A 21283-nucleotide genomic window follows, 5' to 3' on the forward strand; every position below is an offset into this window, starting at 1 on the left:
TTAGGACCCCTAACACAGCTTTGACAATGCACCCCGTTTAGACCTACTGCATTCCTACCGTTCAGCTCTGGGACCGCGCCCGCCACCCGTGTACCCATTTCACCAGGTGCTGAAGGAGGCCACCCTCAGTAACTCGTCAGAGCACATATTGAAAATAATTCTCGGTCTGTCGCCTTTCTCACATGCGCCCGGGAGATTTTCCCAACTGTGTTCCCACATGTATGTCATTACGCCTACCTCAGGCCGGCCGAAGATTGAATAGGATCATGCTGCAATAAGAACTAGAACACCTACATGTAACCCACACTCAAAAACACTCTTTTTATTTACATTTGGTCAAAATGAAAATGAGTGATATTCACAAGGTGAGCTCCACTGTGGTATTCCCCCGTGGCGTATGCAAAGCACAAATCTGGTGCCACCAGCAAGAGCGGGCCAAACCGCGGAGAATCGAGATCCTTCTGACCCGGCTGCAGATGTCATTGCATCCAGGCACAGGAGGTCAGGTCTACTTCCGGTAACATGACCCCACTGTGAGGTCACAGGCATCCCTGAAAGCAGCAGCAGGCTCTGGGCCTGGTTAGGAACAGGGTCCCTCACTTGCGGTCAAGCGTGTTCTCCTACGCTGCAGTGATCCTCATAGTCCAGGCTAGACTGCAGAGGCCAAATGTAGGGTGGGAAAATAAATCTGTACCCCTCCCTTTACAATTCACATCCATAACCAGATGGTCACCCCTAACAAATCCAGGCCCGAGCCAGTTCCATGGGTTCACTTTTCCTGGGACGGCCTGCCCGGGGTCACTGTACAGTCCACGCCACTCTGATTTGGGACCTCAGCAAGGTTCAAGAGGTTGGGGGGGTGCTTGGCCGTGCCGTCATAAGGATGTCCAGAGCTGCATGTGCTTAGATAGATGCAGCATTCGTCGTCAGGCTTTCCCAGCATGCATTTCCCGAGTGTATGGGGTCCGCCGCAGTCCATCTCCCTTTGCCCACACCGACCACGATCTCATACAGGACCATGCAATTCTCCGGTAGATGGTAACATTCCACCTTATTCTCTGGGTATCCGCGACATCCAATTGGGTCACTCTTTACACACAACAGGCTTCCCAGAAATCTTGAGGTCGTCGAAAGGCAAGAGGGCCAGAAGCTGAGGGGAACAAAGAGGTGAGAAGGCAGGTCAATGCACAGTAAACCAGAAGCTGAGGGAAACAAAGAGCGGCGAGAAGGCAGGTCAATGCACAGTAAGCCAGAAGCTGAGGGAAACAAAGAGGCGAGAAGGCAGGTCAATGCACAGTAAGCCAGAAGCTGAGGGAAACAAAGAGGCAAGAAGGCAGGTCAATGCACAGTAAGCCAGAAGCTGAGGGAAACAAAGAGGCGAGAAGGCAGGTCAATGCACAGTAAGCCAGAAGCTGAGGGAAACAACGAGAGGTGAGAAGGCAGGTCAATGCACAGTAGGTCAGCAGCTGAGGGTAACAAAGAGAGGTGAGAAGACAGGTCAATGCACTGTAAGCCAGAAGCTGAGGGAAACAAAGAGAGGTGAGAAGACAGGTCAATGTACAGTAAGCCAGCAGCTGAGGGAAACAAAGAGAGGTGAGAAGGCAGGTCAACGCACAGTAAGCCAGAAGCTGATGGAAACAAAGAGAGGTGAGAAGGCAGGTCAATGCACAGTAAGCCAGAAGCTGAGGGAAACAAAGAGAGGTGAGAAGGCAGGTCAATGCACAGTAAGCCAGAAGCTGAGGGAAACAAAGAGGCGAGAATGCAGGTCAATACACAGTGAGCCAGAAGATGAGGGAAACAAAGAGAGGTGAGAAGGCAGGTCAATGCACAATAAGCCAGAAGTTGAGGGAAACAAAGAGGCGAGAAGGCAGGTCAATGCACATTAAGCCAGAAGCTGAGGGAAACAAAGAGAGGTGACGAGGCAGGTCAATCCACAGTAAGCCAGAAGCTTAGGGAAGCAAAGAGAGGCTAGAAGGCAGGTCAATGCACAGTAAGCCAGAAGCTTAGGGAAACAAAGAGAGGTGAGAAGGCAGGTCAATGCACAGTAAGCCAGAAGCTGACGGAAGAAAAGTGAGGTGAGAAGGCTGACAGAAACAAACAAACAGTGACAGCACATGACGTTTATCCAAACATTAGAAATGATCCCACGACTGCGACAGTGGGATTCTCTGCAGTTCCTTCACAATCTCTTCTAACCCTCAATCCAGAAGCTGGTGGTGTATGCCAGCTCCACACACCCTGCTGCCCAGCCTTAATAGGATTCAAGGTCCAGGTACCCTCCTGCTGTAGGGAATGCCAGTCCATATGAATCTTAGCAAATGTAGTCGGCAGGTAGAGGCCCACTACACACAGTCCTGCAGCTCGTGGAGAACTACCAGTCCCACCATCTCTATAGCTGCAAGTTAGGGGATGCCATCTCCTCAAACCCTCCTGCTACAAGGGGAGAAATGCCAGGCCTTCACTAATCCTACACCTTAAGGAAGAGGGATTCCAGCCCCACTAACACTGCAGCTGTCGGAGGAGGGATAGCAGACAGCACCTACAGCAGTGGTAGAAAGAACACCAACAACAATAACCCCACCATTATTGTAGGGGTGCTTCCACAAAAAAATGGAGTCAAAGGCAGAGGGGTGGCAGCCAAATAGCATGGATGTGGGCTCTAGGTCAGAGCTGAATACAGCCTCCCTTTACCCCCTCAGACCATCCTAAAAGTCCTTCTCTGTGTTGGTCATATCACAGAAGGCATTCACCATAATTATTGATTGGTAAGTAAGTCCCAACCCTGTAAGAATGCATAATCGTGGACACGTGCAGTCTCGGGAAGAGAAAGCTACAGGGTGTAACTGGAGCAGAGGAAACCCGGTGTAGTCAACTGTGGTTTCCTTCTAGACAGCGGTCGTATGCCTAAATCTAGGGATTTAGCAAGAACTTGTTCTCAGGCCACTAGGCAGGTACTATGGGCACATTGCACCCAGCGACTTTCCATAGTCCAGACAGGCTGGCGCACACCTAAGACTGGCGGTCCCTTACGTCATTATTGCCATCTGCCAGGTCCTGAGCGGTCTCATCCTCCACGTTCCTCAACAGGGTGTCCGCCCCGGACTGGCACAGGAGGCTGGCAATGGTGGCGTCCTTCCTGCCCACTGCCAGGTGTAGCGGCGTGCAGCCGTTAAACATGGTGGCGTCGACCTGGGCGCCACGCCGCAGGAGTAAGCTGACCATCGGCCGGTCCCGGAGCTCCACGGCCAGGTGCAGTGGGGTCTTCCCGCTGGTGCCCTCCTGGAAGAGACATGCAGATGACTTAGCGCATGGAGGAAGTGTCAGCCATTCTAGACATGTACATATGACAGCACTCCTTACTACTGGCAGACAGGAAGGATATCACAAGCACAAGATAGCATGATCTGCCTAGGAGGATGTGGGTAACTAAAACTAGGGGGCCATTAGAATGCAGACAGTAATGGTAAAAACAAAAAAGAGACATATTTCCTGTTCTCCCAGTTACAGATGTGGAGGTATTCTCTCTGGTGGTATTCCAATTGAATCCCGCCAGAGGTGAAGTCTGCCCTACAAGTCAGAATGGGTGCATTAAAAAATGTACAGCTGTGTGTACCACTCACTGTACATGATCTATAGCACGGTGTTAATGGACGAAAAAAGAAATCTTCAACAAAACAGAGTGGTAGTTCAAACGGCTAGTGGTAAATTCTGAATTGGGCAGATTTGCAGGAATACCGCCAGCTCCAAAAAGTGACCAGCCCACAATGCAGCCCTGTGTTTGCCATTTGGCTATTTGCCCTACCCATTGCTTGACTGATAGGTTATTTATAATGCACCTATATACAAGATATAAAAATATAACATAAATGTTTATACAGCACTTTTTAAATAGGTGCAAGTTCCAAAAAGCTACTCCTAGTGGGATTGATTCATATATTAACAACACCTTACGTTTACAGCGCACGAAAATAGGACTTATGACTACACACTTTGAATGAAAGGTGTTATAAAGGTCTTTTAAAAGTTTCAGAGAGGCCGGCACCACTGGCTGCTTAAACAGTAATAATACTTATGCTACAAGAAGGTCGATGAGTCACTAGCAAAACAAACCTAAGGCAGCGCCAATGACAGCTGCTAGCACTTTGGGACCCCACCCACTGCCTCTGAGCCCATTCACAGCATTTGAAAACCCAAGCCCAAAGTGCCAGGCAGGCACGCCTGCAAAGCAAACTAATGCAGAAAAACAGGGCCTCGTGGTTCTAGGAAACCGCGGCATAAGGAGAAAAAAACCCAGGCATTAGCTGGCAGTAAATTCCTCTGGGAAGTATTCCCTTTTGGACAGACCGTATCTCGAGGTGTGGGCGTACAGAGCACCCAGTCAAAGGCTGCATACCAGCAAAGCCTTGCTCTGTGGCTCTGGACTGAAGGTGCACTTCCAGCAACAGTCGCAAGGTGGCGCTGTGACACGGATCCCTTAACCAAGATGGCCGATTTTACGCTCACATTATATAGTGGGATGTCAATAGAAGGATGGTTTTCCCCTTGCATTTCTTTTTTTAAAAAACACCATAATATCGATGCCGCTTTAAAACGCACATTCAAGGCTGCAGGCCCGACGCAGCTGCAATCGATGCCATGAAGCTAGCACCCCATTTGTGGGATGCTTGCTGGTTCAGGTCTAAATCTTGCAAGGGCATTTGAACTGCACCAGTTCACAAGTAAGGCCCATGGGTCATCAGTCATCTTACTAAATTATCCTCCAATGCAGGGGGGATACTCTTTGCTAAGACCTTACTAGCCAACTTAGAAGCTTGGGTGAGCCACATACACGTGTTCAGTGATTGTCAAGGAGGATTTATCAGGAGTTCTGAAATCTGGCTGATGGGTTATCCTATGTAGTAGCCAAGGACGCTCCGGCAAAGGGGCACAACACATAGGTTTATTTTATTGATGCCTCAACAGCTTTTGGTTCTGTTGGTTATGGCATAGATGGAAAATAACTTGGGATAGTGAAGGAACTCTACAGCAGAGAGCAACGGTGCAAGCAAACCCAAAAGATGGCTCAAAGATGGTTCAAAATGGGGGTATGTGCTAGTACCATTCCTTTTTAAAATACCTGTGCAGCTAATCTACCCAGAGTCCTGGTTGTGCTCTCCCCCATCCCTAGAATACTGTATCCAGTGTTGGGTTTTGCAAACCATGTCAATTCCCTTTTCACAAATCCCACTAGGCACTGTAGCAATTGATGGATGCCGTTGATCGAGTCCATGACAAATCTGGGCAATTTGTCCCTTCTTCCCAGGGGCAAGCCACCCCCTTTCAAGCTGGGAAGGTGAGTCCACTAAGAAAACCCCCCTATAGGGGTCTGGGCAAGAGGAACCCACTGGGAGTGACTCCCCTCTCGGGAACATGGACTCCCATTCCTACCAGGAACTCCATACAAAGAACACGGTTGTCTGCCTGTATGGGAATAGAAAAGACTGATATTATTTCTCTAGATAGACATACACAACATGCTAACACTACTTCCAAATATTTGGCTGAAGGCAATGCTGGGATCCTTGTAAAGTCAAGAGCTGATGGAGAACAACGTGCCCCGTGGAAATACTGCAGCGAAAATAAAGAGACGAGGAAGCATAAATGGAGGAAGAAGACTCCTACTCAGAGATGAGCCTGGGGCGGTAGAACGTCCTGCAGAGGTGGAGCTGTGCTACATCGCAGAGTCGTCAATAGCGTGCAGAGAGAGCAGACTAAGAGAGAGACGCTGGCAGGCTACCGTTGCAAAGGGCGACCATGCCGAAATGGAGACAGAGATGATAGATAGACTGCCTCACCTGTTACTGCGTCCACGCAGCAGCCGGGGTGGACCTGAGGCCTGTTAACTGACGCCAAGACCAGGCCGCAACGGAGAAACCTAATCCCCAATCTCTGCACAAGAAGTGTAACAACTATCGAGCTGGGCCGGCAAAAGCTCTGGGGGAAAGTAAATCCAGGGAGAGGGACCGATGGTTACTGCCGTGTTAACCAAATCCGAAAGTAAAAGGGACCTAACTAAAGAGAACAAAAGACAATTGGCCTCATTAAAAGGTTGGTAGTATCCCACCGGTAAATCCGGCGGAAACCACCAAATGGAAATACCATTAGCACCACACAGATGACAGGTGGTGTTAAGTGTGGGAATTTCCCATTCCATACAGTCCCATAGGGACTCCATGGGGGAATTACCGGTATTACCGGCACCGATAATACTGGTGCCAGTAATACTGGCATTTGTTGGTGGCGGGGTGCTGGAATTACTGGCAGCTCGGAGCTGCACCGGTAAATCTGGCTACCCGACCACCAAACTTGGAGTGTGCCAGTGGGGTAACATGCCGGTATGCAGTAATACCGGCATGTTATTACTGCACCGGCTAACTTGTAATGAGGTCCAATGTCCCAAATGGTGAAATCGCACTTAGAGATAATTTCTCCTTTTAAGGAACTGGAACCATTGGATTTGTTTAAAGACTTAAAACTGGTGTTTGCTGAGTGTTAGGCATTGGTGAAGGTGAAGCTCTGTTACCCATCCCCTGGAAGAAGGAAGCCACCATGTTGGAGTCTATTGGAGTCTTTTTTCTGTTTCTACCACAAGAAACCATAAAGACCATTTACAGACGCGGAGGGTAGCGGAATGTTTGCAGAGTGTTTGGCATTGGTGAAGGTGAAGCTCTGTTACCCATCCCCTGGAAGAAGGAAGCCACCCTGTTGGAGTCTATTGGAGTCTGTTTTCTGTTTCTACCACAAGAAACCATAAAGACCATTTACAGACGCGGAGCGTAGCGGAGTGTTTGCCTAGTGTTCGCCTATGTGCGAGCAAATGGACCCTGAAACATCCGGAGAAATGTATTCACGAACCCGTAGTAAGGTACGTGCATTAGTTGCTACTGTTGACAAACAGATTGTTGCCTTACCACTCATTATACATGCCATAAAGACTGCCACAAAGGTTATTTCAAAGCAAAGTATAAAGCCAACCATAAATTCACATGCAAACATAGCCTGCGATTTGGACATAAACCACATGCTGTCACGAATTGCAGCTAAAACCTGCTCCTCACCCATTATTGACGTCTGCTTTACACCGGGGGTCGATAGCATGCGGTGAGGAGGCGCTTCATGGTCCCTGTGGCTGCGGCAGCATCTGCGGCGCAGCGTGTGTGAGCGCGGCCGAGAACGAGTTACTTGTACAATGTGAGGATGGGCGCGTCGGAGATGCTGTGAGCGGGTGCGCGGATGAGTCCGCCCTTGTCACGCTATTGCTGGGCGAATTTGGATGCCCCCGCTCCGAGGCATTTTGCGAGCGAGAGGGGGTGCACGGCGAGGGGAAAGTGGCAGGGGAAAGCGGCAGCCTAGCCTCCACGCTGCTGGCCGGCGGGCGATCCGCTTCCTTGTATGGGCGGGGTTTACAGTGGCCGCGAGCCGGCACAGTCCCTGGCCGACGTTGACGTGGTGAACGAGGCTTGTTCCCCGTCACCCTGCGCTACGGTGTGCAAGCACCTCATCCCTTATAAACAGGGGTCGACCGGCCTCTGCAGCGGAGTTAACACAGCGTTACAGTTAAAACATCCATCAAACCTCAAAAAACATGCCTATATCCGAATCAGCAAAAGTAAAGGTATTACAGTCAGCGCCCCTACAGAAACCAGATAACATGCCCTCACAAGTACCCCTTAACATGCCAGAATCAGAATGTGAAAATATTCAAATACAAAAGGAAAGCGCCAATATGAAGCTTGCAAAAAATGATAGTGCAAATACTAAAAATAACAGCTCACAGTCTGGTGTGCGCCCGAAAGGCTCAGAGCTATCTGGGATACAAAGCCAGGTGAAACACGCAAAAAAAAGGTGCTACTCTAGTTTTGAGATCGGAACACTGAGGTGGCACTTCAATGGAAAACCATTGCAAATTGGAGTGACTAAATCCCCAAACATGGGCAAACCTCAAATATGTAACAACATGCAAGAAAGTATAACAACCAAAATAGTGCTAGATGGCAGAAGCACTATCACAAAAGGAAACTTACTCTGGAAATAACAGATGATGATTTACTATCAAACACAGCTGAGATGATTGATACCCAAAAAACAAATCCAATATCAGAAAAATCTAACACCCAGATCACAATTGTGGAAAAAAGTTCTCATAGAACAATTCAAAAACAAGGCTTGTTAAAGCAAAATGGAGAAGAGACCCAAAATGAATCATGGGCTCCAAAACGCCCAAGGATACATTCACCTGTTCAGAGCACTTTAAAGAACATACAGCGTGAACTCCCAGATCCTGTTGAACAAGTTGTATGGACAGCCAAAACCATAAACAAAAATAGTGTTGAACCCGAAAGCAGAAGGATAAGATCACCTGAAGAGGGAGAAGTAAACAGACAGCATGCTCTAGAAATAAAAGCTTTACAAGATCAAATCACATTTTCTTACCTCATACAAATCTCGACGCAAAGGTGACAACGCCACCTGATGACAACACCTCCTCATCATCAGATTACAGTTCAAAAGAGAGTAACAGAAATAAAGGAATAAATGCACAAAGACTCAAAAACGTCACACTTAATAGGGAAACAAAGGAAACGAGGTGGCTCCAAGAGGTGCAGGAATCCATCATCTCCTCAGTATCAATAACTATGGCTCCTTTTCTAAAACTGTATGAAAGTATAAATGAAAATCACCAAGACCAAACAACAATGATTGCATTCATGTATAGTAAAATTATTTATGTAGAATCAGTCTTGGAGGCAATCAAAGAAAAGCGAAGCCGGGAGAAAGAAATGGATGGAGTGATCCAAAAAACACTGATAGACCTATTACAAGATGCAAAATCTGATAAACATCTTTTCTTAGAAGGGATCCGAGAAATCGTCACAACCCTATCTCCGCAAACAAAAGGGGTAGAAAAAGTGGAAACGAGAAATACAAAAACCACTGGTGTGACAGCAAGCGAGTTTGACACCGCACAGTCTACTGTATGCGAAGAACAAAGAGTCATACCACCAGTTACATCTAGCTTGGCAATGACCCAAATTCAATATCATTGGAAAATGAAAACAACCAACAAATTGTAAGCGAGAATCCCGACCAATCTGTAAGATCTACATATAAAGCAGTCACAAGTGCCTTTTCAATATTCAATCAAAATGCAACTAAAAAGGCAGAGGAATTAAAGTCAATAAACATACAAAAGAAAAATCTAAAAAGTGCCTGCAAAACAAGTGAAAAATAAAGAAAAGAAAAAGATCTGTGGTTCTAGGAGTTTCTTAAGAAATTTAAAAACCACAGCTGAAGATGAGATTCCAAGTGCTTCCACTATGCCACCACCCAGCAGTAAACCATCAGAGTCTTTGGCCCAGTTGGCACAAGGAAAGACCACGACTGTATCTGTGTCTTCCGATGAATCTAGTACATATGATGGCAACCTACAGGAACTCCTAGACTGCTCGGTCTATGAAATTGAAAACTCGCAAGAAAATGAAACTCAAGAAAGGGTGATCACGGATTTCAATATATATGAATCCAAAAAAGTATGCATTGACCCTAAGGTTAATAATAAAAAAGTGAAGAAAACTTTCTAACTTTAAGCGAAAAATTGCAAAAATGCACAGTCAAATATACAGAAATGAGTAAAGAACCTAAGGAAACTTCCATGCCTAAAGAGTTACTATTTGAAAATATGAACATTGCCCACCAAAATGAAATAAGGGCACCGATTGAAAGACACAGAATCCCAAGAAAAACCGGACAAAATAACAAATGGATTAAGCCAAAACCAAAACCACCGACAAACACGGTTGTGATACTCGAAAGAGTAGCAAGAAACTCGGACGGGCTAATACTAAATAGATCAGCCGTCATGAAAATTCTACAATATATTCCTCAACTAAAAATTATAAAATATGAAGAAATTTTGTCTGTAAGTTTTCCTGTTGAAGCTCGTGTCAACCTAGTTGAAATAGTGACAAACTCGGTTTTACTTGCCTCCATTATGCTAGAGGCCGACAAAAACTTTAGAGTGTTGGGCTTTAAGATCACAAAACTAGCTGCTAACCAAAATGCCAATGAAGAGCCAGGGGCCCGTGGTAATAGCAAAACTGAGCAAATCAACAGAGAATTTTTCAAAGAGGATGGAGCAAAACAAGATAAAGAAAGAAGTGAGACTGTGAAGTCAAAACAGAGAGAGAACTCTGAATATGATCAGAGTCATTCATGTGGCAACAGTAATATAACAAGACAGATTACAGAATCATCGCAACGGCAATTAAAGGAAGATGAAAATGGAGAGCAAATTCAAAGGCATGAAAAGGAACACTTGAACAAAATAAAAATAACCATAAAAAGAAACCAAAATATAGTTCAATCAAATAATACAACACAAACATCAAAAGATGATCCGAAGTACTGGAATTGGCTAGCTGGCACTCTTGCCATAAAACCGAAATTGTAGCCACCCAAGGAATCCCAAGAAGATCAATGGAAATTAGGAAGCTGGAATACCAGAGGATTCCGACATCTTTTCAATGATTTCAATCCAACTCTAAACAATCTTGAAATAATATGCATACAAGAATCATGGCTGAAAATTGCACCCATTAAGGAGGGATACACCGTGTTATGCAATCCGGCGAAAGGAGATTTGCTTGGAAGACCATCTGCATGTCACGACTCGCTCCCTTCGCTCCCGTTCCCGCCACTTGGGGGCATGTTTTGGGGCTTATTCCTTGCTGGACATTTCCTCCGAACCTAATGCCACAGTGCTGTAATGAATTGGGAGCGCTAAATCCCTATTTTCCAAACTACTTCCCTTCCGGATCCATTCCAGGTTTTTGGCAGCCAGCATGCTTCTTTAACCAAATGACTGTGCTTCCCAGAATGCCTGGCCCACTGCTCCACCTCCACCCTTGCAGGACAAGGTTGGGTGGAGGATAGGCAACACCTGTGGCTGCAGGTGCAGCAGTCAGCACACCTGAGGCGTGTGCTCGTTAAACAGCTTTAAAAGCCTCAGTCTCACTTCAGTCCAGCGCTGGTCATCGTTTGCAGTGTTCCTGTTTTTGACTCGTCCCTGGTTCCTGGTTCTTTGCCTTTGTACCTACTTCCTTGTTCCTGTTTTCTTGTTTCCTCCGCCCTGAATTTCGGATTCATGCGCTAATTGATTTCTGCTCCCTTGATTTCCCTTTTTGTCTTCCTCTGTTTGCAGGCAGCAATTCTCAGTGCTTTCCCCTTTTAGATGCAGCCCAGTTTGTCTGTGTTCTATATTTCTTTGACTCTGTCTTTTGCTGCTGTTACCCATTTGCCTTAGCCTTCCTCTTAGTTTAGTTTCCTGTCTTTTCCTTGGAGGGGTAGGGAGAAGTTTGCATAGGTTATTTCGTTTTTTCCCTGCTCCTGATCCTTACTTTCTAGAGGATCCATTCCATGTTTTCCACTGCACTTCTGCATTTATTTTCCCTTTGATTATTAGGTGTGGTGTGCGGTAGTAGCTAGCTCCTGTGTGAATGCTTATGTTTTCCTCACTATTTTGTAAACACTATTCCCACTTAGGTATTTAGTTTTCCTTCCATTGCTGTTCTAGCCTTTCGGGGTTCCAGTTTCTTCAACAGGATTCGTGGGCTAGCTGACATTCAAGAGGTTTATCTCGTCCTCGTGAGTACAGTTCTTAAGTTCCCTTATGTAATACCATCAAGAGTGTTAGTACACAGATCCTGTCATTGCTTGCCCTCCACGTGGGTTTAGCGCTGTCAGTACCTGTAACAGCAATTGGGGGTAAGGCGCTTGCCGACTTTCCTCGCGGTCAGGTGCTTACCCCACATCCCTTTTCATATATTGGTTTTGATGTCACACTCTATTTGCACTCCTGGGTTCTAGCATACCTGAGTCGTAGTTCCTGGGTGCACATTTCCCTTGCCATATTCGCTGCCTTTGTACTCGCCTGACTAATCTTGACAGTATGACCAGCCCAAAATTCCCATTGAATATGGCAAGTTTAAGAAAGAAAGGCAGCAAGGCCTCTAACAAGCTTGTACAGAAAGCTTCCCCTACATTTACCTGTGACAATCAAATCACTAGTCTTGGCTTAAATGAACTCCTTGTCACGAATGGGCATTTACGAGCAAAGTATTTTTCCCATAGGATGGCACATCCTACATTGCCTGACCCTAGTTCGATCTTTTGTTCTGATCCCGATTCTATGTCAGCGCAAGCCTTAGCCGCAGAAAACAACACACTGTTAGACTTATTATACAAGAGTACCTCTGTTGTTGAACCCCATGATTCCAGTTGTGCTTCACCTCAGATAGAACAGTTTCATGGTACAAACATAACGAATGGAGGGGTTCCTTGCATAACTTCAGTTTTCTACCCTCAGTCCAAATACTTCTTTGCACAAGTACATACGGTAGTCCCTAATGTCAAGAGGTCTAAGGTCAATAGATTGCTTAAGGGTAACACAGACCAAGTTAGTATGAGAAAGCATAAATCTCAGAACCTGAAAGCAGTTGAGGAAAATGCACAATCGGTGCACATCCAGATTGCTAGTGTAGGATCCAGCCCTGATGCCACTATGCCTCCCCCTGTGCCTACTGATAGTGATGTACAGTTAATGCAGGGCATGCTAAGAGCTAAGCTTGAGGAGTTAACACAAGAATTCATTTCTTTACAAGAGGAGAATAAGATCTTGCACGCATTCCTGAATACACCTCAGACTTTATCCATTGATGTTGATGAAGTGAACACAGTTCAGCCCCTGAGTGCAGAGACTTTGGTAAACCATGATAATTGCCAATATGTTAGATCTATTGGAAGTGAAAGTCTTTCTTCTAGCACAGCGCTCAATCTGGGCACAGTTTCTAACAATTGTTCTGCTGATTGTCAGGGATTGCAGTTAGCTGAAGATTTACAAGCCACTCCTTTACCTAAAGTTTCCTGTGTAGCAGTCTGTCATAATTCTGAGCTAGCACACATACAAGCTTCTGATCTCCAAACACAATACACAAAGGTGGCATACACAGATTCAGTCACTACAGTAGGCTTAGGTCCTGCTCTTGATACAGCTGCTGAGACTGAAGTAGATGTTAAAGCTGATGTGGAAGACGATCTTACCTCTGGGTTCACTCTTCCTTCTGCCAATTCTGATCAATACGAACAGTCAGAGACAGTACAGATTTCATGTTCTGATGAACTCATTCCACAGTATACAGAACCAAAAGACCAGCAGGCGATTCCTGAACTGTTGATTGTTAATCTGCCTCTTTCAGAAGCTAAGACAGAGGAATGGACAATTGACGAAATCCTGATTAACAGAGACTTTACTATGGTGATTCCACTGGTTGATTTTGACTTCCACAAAGAAAGAGACTCTGTGTCACCCACTAAAGAAAAGGACTGCAAGGGTACAGTTCAGTCCTTGGTTACTGGAGCCAAGGAGTCTAATGCCCTAAAGGTGCCCTCCATTCCTGAGCCACTAATGTGTCTATCAACTTCTGAGACTTCTGTGTGTCCTCCTACAACCATTGACTCTTCTATGATCCAATCCACAGCCCTGCAGTCATCTTTGGTACACGTGTCTTCAATCAATGAACCGCTGCCATGTCTGCCATTTAATCAAGAGCCTCCACCATGCACGGGGTTAGTCCCAAAGACCCTGACATGTTTGGATTCAGCTACCGAGATGGCTCCAACTCGCATGCCTTCAGCTTCAAAGTTTCCTCTGGCCTGCCTGTCTTCAGCTACAGTGACTCATCCAGAAGATCATCCTTCTGCCAGAGAGCCTCCGGTAGTCCATCATATGTGCATGTCTTCAGTTCCAGAGTTTATTGCTTGCTTGCCTTCAGTTCATGATACACCGGTATCCTGCTTAGCTTCGCTTCCAACATCAGAGGTATACCTGTCTACACCATCAGATCCTGCTATATATTCTACTGCTCCAGACAGTCCTCCTGAATCCCAAACATTTACTGTCGATGAACGTTTAGATTGCCTTTCTTTTGCTTCAGTAGGAGCACCAGAATGCCTGCCTTTTCCACAAGACGATTCTCCCAACTGCTTCACTTTAGCATCAGAGCCTCCTAAAAATGCAGCATCAGAGTTTGAGACTTTTGCCAGCTCCCGCTTCAGAGTCATCAAGCTGGACCAAGTGGTGAGTCAGAACCACTCACCTGGGTGTGCACAGGGGGTGGTGCAGACCGGCGTATTACCTACAGAACTTGTGCAACAGAATTCCGCCAAGAAGCACCAGTTGGGTGCTAGTAGCCAAAGGAAGGGAATGATTGCTGCAGTTCAAGATGTGTCTGTTATTGCTCCTTCTGCGAGTGTGCCTGAAATACCAAGTACTGTGTCTATCACTCCTATCAGTATGCCAAACGTCCCTGCGGTTGTATCCAACGTGCAACAAAGTGGCTACACGACTGTCACCAGGAGTACCAGCCTCGTACAACCCATGGGACTTCCAGGCATCCAAGGCGTAGAATATGTGCAGTCAAACCTTAATCATTTTCAACCACAAGCCTTTTCCCAGATGGATGACAGAAAAAGATCTGAACCTCTACCTCAGCCGCCACCTTCTCTAATGGCTGAACATGAACATTTCCTGAAGCCAGCAACTTCCTCACCTCCCGCATGTCCGCTCTCGGCGGAAAGGCTAACAGAACTTCTACCATCGTCTAAGGCAAGTTGCACCAGCCTGCCTCCCTCCTCAAAGACTTACAAGGGTCCACTCCCAGTGACTGAGCTTCCTGGACCTTCCAACTCTGCTCCAGGTCCTGCAAGTTCTTCATGCCTTTCTTCGAACCATGAGTCTCTTCCTCACCAGAAGTCACCGTTTCCATCAGTATCACCTCCAAAGACAACACACTCCTATCATGGAAGCCCATCTGCCTTTGCCCACAAGCCACCATTTCCATCAGTGCCACCTCCAAAGAAAAAGCACTCCCATCATGGAAAGAAGAAGTCTCGTACGGGTGGCGGGCACCCGAAGAGGGCCATAGGAGGGGGTATACTGTCACGACTCGCTCCCTTCGCTCCGGTTCCCGCCACTTGGGGGCATGTTTTGGGGCTTATTCCAAGCTGTACATTTCCTCCGAACCTAATGCCACAGTGCTGTAATGAATTGGGAGCGCTAAATCCCTATTTTCCAAACTACTTCCCTTCCGGATCCATTCCAGGTTTTTGGCAGACAGCATGCTTCTTTAACCAAATGACTGTGCTTCCCAGAATGCCTGGCCCACTGCTCCACCTCCACCCTTGCAGGACAAGGTTGGGTGGAGGATAGGCAACACCTGTGGCTGCAGGTGCAGCAGTCAGCACACCTGAGGCGTGTGCTCGTTAAACAGCTTTAAAAGCCTCAGTCTCACTTCAGTCCAGCGCTGGTCATCGTTTGCAGTGTTCCTGTTTTTGACTAGTCCCTGGTTCCTGGTTCTTTGCCTTTGTACCTACTTCCTTGTTCCTGTTTTCTTGTTTCCTCCGCCCTGAATTTCGGATTCATGCGCTAATTGATTTCTGCTCCCTTGATTTCCCTTTTTGTCTTCCTCTGTTTGCAGGCAGCAATTCTCAGTGCTTTCCCCTTTTAGATGCAGCCCAGTTTGTCTGTGTTCTATATTTCTTTGACTCTGTCCTTTGCTGCTGTTACCCATTTGCCTTAGCCTTCCTCTTAGTTTAGTTTCCTGTCTTTTCCTTGGAGGGGTAGGGAGAAGTTTGCATAGGTTATTTCGTTTTTTCCCTGCTCCTGATCCTTACTTTCTAGAGGATCCATTCCATGTTTTCCACTGCACTTCTGCATTTATTTTCCCTTTGATTATTAGGTGTGGTGTGCGGTAGTAGCTAGCTCCTGTGTGAATGCTTATGTTTTCCTCACTATTTTGTAAACACTATTCCCACTTAGGTATTTAGTTTTCCTTCCATTGCTGTTCTAGCCTTTCGGGGTTCCAGTTTCTTCAACAGGATTCGTGGGCTAGCTGACATTCAAGAGGTTTATCTCGTCCTCGTGAGTACAGTTCTTAAGTTCCCTTATGTAATACCATCAAGAGTGTTAGTACACAGATCCTGTCATTGCTTGCCCTCCACGTGGGTTTAGCGCTGTCAGTACCTGTAACAGCAATTGGGGGTAAGGCGCTTGCCGACTTTCCTCGCGGTCAGGTGCTTACCCCACATCCCTTTTCATATATTGGTTTTGATGTCACACTCTATTTGCACTCCTGGGTTCTAGCATACCTGAGTCGTAGTTCCTGGGTGCACATTTCCCTTGCCATATTCGCTGCCTTTGTACTCGCCTGACTAATCTTGACACTGCAAGCCTGCTAACTTTAATTAAAAATGGCTCCGGAATAACGGTGTTGGAATCCACAAATATTGACTCGTACATACAGGCAACAGTAGTGCAATTTCAGTCGGAATCCCCAAGGCCTACACAAACGTTGCTCTTATTGAACGTATATTGGAATCCCCTAAAAAATAAAAAGTGAACAATTCATAGTTCAATTAATGGAATGTTTGGATTGTAAAAGAGAGGTGCAGCAAGACATGAATATTCTCATCTGCAGGGATCCTAATGCAAACTGTTTTGAGGTAAAGAGATCGACACAAAATGAATTAAATCAAAAAAATGGCCAAAAATGTAAACGTGGTCAAATGTGGAATAATGAAATGGAAGCGAGGAGACTGCACAGATTAAATGGAAATATGAAGGGAGATATCCCACCCACCAACACCTGGACCAATGGTAAATTGAATAATATACTGGACTACATGTTTGTCTCGGAACAACTGCTAACGAAAATCCAGAGCTTTCGTGTAATACCATCAATTCACAGCGATCATGACCCAATTATCGCTGTGTTTTCCCACTGGAAGACAAGACTAAATCCGGTATGGAATACTAAAAATGAGTTGGAATCCGGATTAAATCGCCTAAGGTTAAAAAGAAACGACTTTGACACTGTATTGCAAAATCTGGATAAGTGGCCAGCTAAAGAAAAAATGTCTGTAGAATATGACATATCTCTACAGATATTCAAACAAAGCTCAGGAAAATATATGAAACCAAAAGTGAAAAAATGACATGTGTATGATCCAGAAGTGATGACACAAAAGAAACAATTGCGAAAAGATCTATACGCATTAAAAACAGAAAATAGCAAAGAAACAAAAGAACTGATCCGGAAAAGAAAACAAAAATACACAAATTGGCAGAAATCCCATAAAATACAACTGTTACAACAGGATGCTGAAGCCATGCAAAAAGCCATAGATAATGCAAACAGTAGGACACTATGGGATCTGCTAAATGAGAAACAATCAGCGGCAGCTCTTATGAACCCTATTCCGGAAAGTGGCTGGATGGAGCACTTTACAAAATTGTTCAACGACTCAGAAAAACCGGACACCAAAAGTAATATAAATGAAAATGAAACCGGATCCTGGAATATAACATTCGACAAAGAAGACATAAAACTGCTAATTCTAAAAGCAAGCTCATCAAGAGCTCCAGGGCCAGACGGCCTGTCGAATGCGGTGTTAAAAGAAGATCCAGAAAAATGGGCCCTTTTCTGTGAAAGACTGTTCAAGAGAATCATCAAGCTGAGACAAATCCCTAAATCATGGAAGTCGGCCATCGTTGTTCCTATTTTAAAAAAAGGAAATCGGATGGAACCTAAAAATGACCGACCAATCGCTCTGCTGGATTGTGTTGGAATTTTTTTTGCTACACTTCTGTTAAAACGATAAAAAAATGGATCAAAGACACAAACATCTATGACAAACGGCAGTCGGGCTTTGTTGAAAATGTAGGGTGCAGCTTAAATCTACTGATACTAAGATTGATGAAAAAAAGAACATTCACAAACAAACAAAAGTTACAAACAGCCAGTATTGACTTGCGTCAAGCTTTTGACAGTGTAAATAGAAAACATCTTTGGGAAAAATTGGCTACTAAAGGTTGCCCTACAGATCTCCTGAAAGCAATCAAAGAACTTTATGCTAAAACTTCAATAAGAGTTAAATTAGATCAAGATGGCAATCTATCAAAGGAAATAGAAACAACAAAAGGCCTAAAACAAGGCTGCCCGTTAGACGCTACTCTCTTGTTTCTATATTGAAGATCTGCAATACTGCCTGGACAATAGCAGACCGGTAAACCATCTATTATATGCAGACGACCTGATTATATTAGACCACACACAAATTGGTCTACGAAGAGCCCTAAATCAGGTTGAAAAATATACAGAAAAAAAGGATTTAGAAATAAATGCAGAAAAGACAGAAATACTGATATTTGGTGACAAAAGATGGAAACAAGGCAAGAACGAAGCATGGTCTGTGAACAAAACGCAAATAAAGCCATGTAGCGAAATGAGATACTTGGGTAGCCAATTAAGCGGCACAAAAAATGAAGAGCCCTGGAAAAGAATGTTAAAGATGAAAACAAAACAACTAATCGCACAAGCGAATATTATCAACAAAAGATACGGGAGATTTTCCCTCCGACCTGTAATAGCATTCTACAGGCTCAAAGTAATACCAACACTAACATATGGAGGAGAAACTTGCATGAATATCCCATAGCATTTCTGGAATGCCTTGGAAGGGCTATTCTGGAAAAATATCTTGCCGTTGCCGAAAGCTAAGCAATGACGGTAATTCGCCATGAACTTGGCCTGACAGCTCTATATGTATACATCTGCTACAATCGGCTGATGCTATATAGATAAACAATGAATAACGTGATGCTACCTCAATTTGAAATATTCTATGAAAACAACAACTTCACAGAAGAGGTAGTTGAAGAATGGATAAGAAAAATGACTGAATTTTAAAGGAGTCAAGCCTAGAGAAAGAAACCTTGGCCGAAAACCCAAAAGCTGTTAAAAGAATGCTATGGGCAGAGGACTGGACCAACACTGAAATAAAAAGAGCATTGTCAAAAACTCATACACTCCTAAAAACAAATTGTGGTGTGATGTCTATTATACCGGATTATTTGAGAAAATTTACAAATCGTAAGCAAAGAGATCTATTATTACGTTTTAGACTGAATGTTCTCCAAAACAAAACAACAAAGGCAAGATATACCAAAGAAAGATATGCACAAGGTGCAGATTAGGTAAAGGAAGTGAAGAGTCTCTTAGCCACCTGGTACTATTCTGCCCAAAGCTGAGAGAACTCAGAAACCTGTACTTTAGCACTAACATCGTAGATCTATGTGGTCTTGACTCTGAGAAATGGTGGAGTTTAATATATGACTGTCGAACACCAAGAATAAACTTTGTAACAGTCAAATTTCTAGAACAAACCCTTAAAATGCTAGACCAATTCAGCGATGATGATGTAAAGCTAACTAGTTTAATTGGTTTTAGCTAATAAGATGTAATGTTTCTATGCGCCTCCTTGTTTTAAATTTGAATACCCATCAAGTAATGCTTGCCTATTTAGGAGACTTCTTTTAGGATAGAATTTTTGTTAGAGGTTGTTGTTTTGTTTTGGTTTTTGCTGTCTCTATGCATGATTTTATTTTTATGTATGATCTATTTGCTGAAATTTGTTTCATTTGTGAAAGGTTTGTAATAAACCAAATACACTGAATAAAAAAAAAAAATTAAAAAAAAAGCTGGTCATAAGGAACCTGAAAAGAGGACTAAAACCTTACTGGGATAAACTATTGAAAACTAATTTGGAGCTACCCAAGAAGCTTTGGCTGGAAGAAGCCAGAGTGGAAAGGCTACTGTTCTGGCTATTTTTTATGATTCGTTTTTTCTAAAAGTGGTAGGACCAAATAAGAGTTAGATTTCAGACTATGGGATATTTTTGATTTGGACATTTGATGAACGCCCTTAGATGCTTTTTTTTTAGGCAGGGAAAATCCCTTATTGCAATACGGACAGGTAGGCATTTTTTCTTTATCTAATGCGAACACCTTTAAAATGTTAAGCTCGAGTCCGACTCCTCCTTCTGGTTCACCACAAGGTACCATAGAGAAACAGGGTCAATATTAATATTGTTTTCGGGAAAGTAATGTCAAAGTTTATGGTAGACGACAGCATAAACGTTGAGAGAGAGCAAGTGATTACCTATTTCAGCCGGACATTTGTAACAAACACCTATTGGAAAACTCAGGTAATAATGGCATTGTGATTTAGCACTTGCACCCTCCAAGGTTCTGCTGAGGTTTCATAGATGATATGACTACTCCTTACTAACTCCTCTGCTGAGACTAGTAATGTTCATGGCCCCATGCAGTACGCATCTGTGGGCTGCATCCCTGTGGCGGAACCTTGTAATTGTGGAAGGATAGTTTGGAAAAGCATTTTAGGAGTAATCCCGAGCATGTCAGTAGAGATCTTAAGTTTAGAGTTCGGCCTTTGGGGTCTAAACTCAAGAGCCCACAACTAAGAGTACTTGTATAGATTAACTACTAAACTCAGACGGTGAGGCCTGAAAGAGCACTACAACTCGCGAGGTATGTTCATGCCTGATCTTTTCAACATTTTAATAACCGTATCCCTCATAGGCCGGGGAATCGAAGAATGCTGTGAGTCTGAAGAAACAATGTGGAGCTAACTTGCTCTAATGCTCGGTGTATCCTAAGAAGATGATGGGTCTGCTTTGCCACATTCGAAGGCACGCTGACCGTAGATACATCCCAGCATGTGATAGAAGCACAGGGCTCAATTACAGAGCCATTAATCATAAAGGATAATTTGCGAACTTGCTCCGCGCGATGCCTTGGGATTGCATTACAGCATTTGAGAGATTGATCTCATTTTGCATAACATACCAGTAAGATGGCTGCTGCACTTGCCCATCGTATTGAACATAGCAAGCCACACCAAGAGACACACACTTGCATTGTCACATGGTGGCCAACTTGCAGATGGCGGCAGGCAAAGCAGTATTTAAAGAAATCGGTACTAGCAGAAAGGTTTGACCGCTCGGAGAGAGGACACGGCCCACATGAGCAAGTAGAGTTCGATTTGATCCATCTTCACAGCTGATTTATTCTAGCTTCAATGCCTACCTTACTTATTCCTCTTTCCTTTGTGTTTGCTTCCTTTTTCAGAGGACAACACCACAAGGAAGTGATTAAGACATGTATGTACTCTGGATTAGAACTCACTCATGTGCTCTACACTCATTGTGGCATTAGTATCTCCTGGGATTTAAGATAATGAGGAAATGGTAGGGTTGATTGTCTTTACCCATATCTAAAATCGTGACAGGTTTGTCATTATTTGCTATAAATGGTTGGCGCATGATGAGG

General features: G+C 44.6%; 1 protein-coding gene across 1 annotated transcript in view; it reads right to left on the reverse strand.

Moving 5' to 3' along the window:
* Nucleotides 1-297: 297 nt before the first annotated feature.
* NFKBIE (NFKB inhibitor epsilon) overlaps nt 298-21283 on the reverse strand; it is a 209857-nt gene continuing 188871 nt past the window's right edge. The window contains exons 5-6 of the mRNA XM_069608863.1: nt 3031-3279; nt 298-1150 (exon numbers count right to left, since the gene is read on the reverse strand). Coding sequence (XP_069464964.1) covers nt 1085-1150; nt 3031-3279 — 315 coding nt within the window. The 3' untranslated portion in view covers nt 298-1084. The remainder of the gene's footprint in view (nt 1151-3030; nt 3280-21283) is intronic.

Source organism: Ambystoma mexicanum, chromosome 4q, assembly GCF_040938575.1.
Source record: "Ambystoma mexicanum isolate Mex_15411 chromosome 4q, UKY_AmexF1_1, whole genome shotgun sequence".
Lineage (NCBI taxonomy): Eukaryota > Metazoa > Chordata > Amphibia > Caudata > Ambystomatidae > Ambystoma > Ambystoma mexicanum.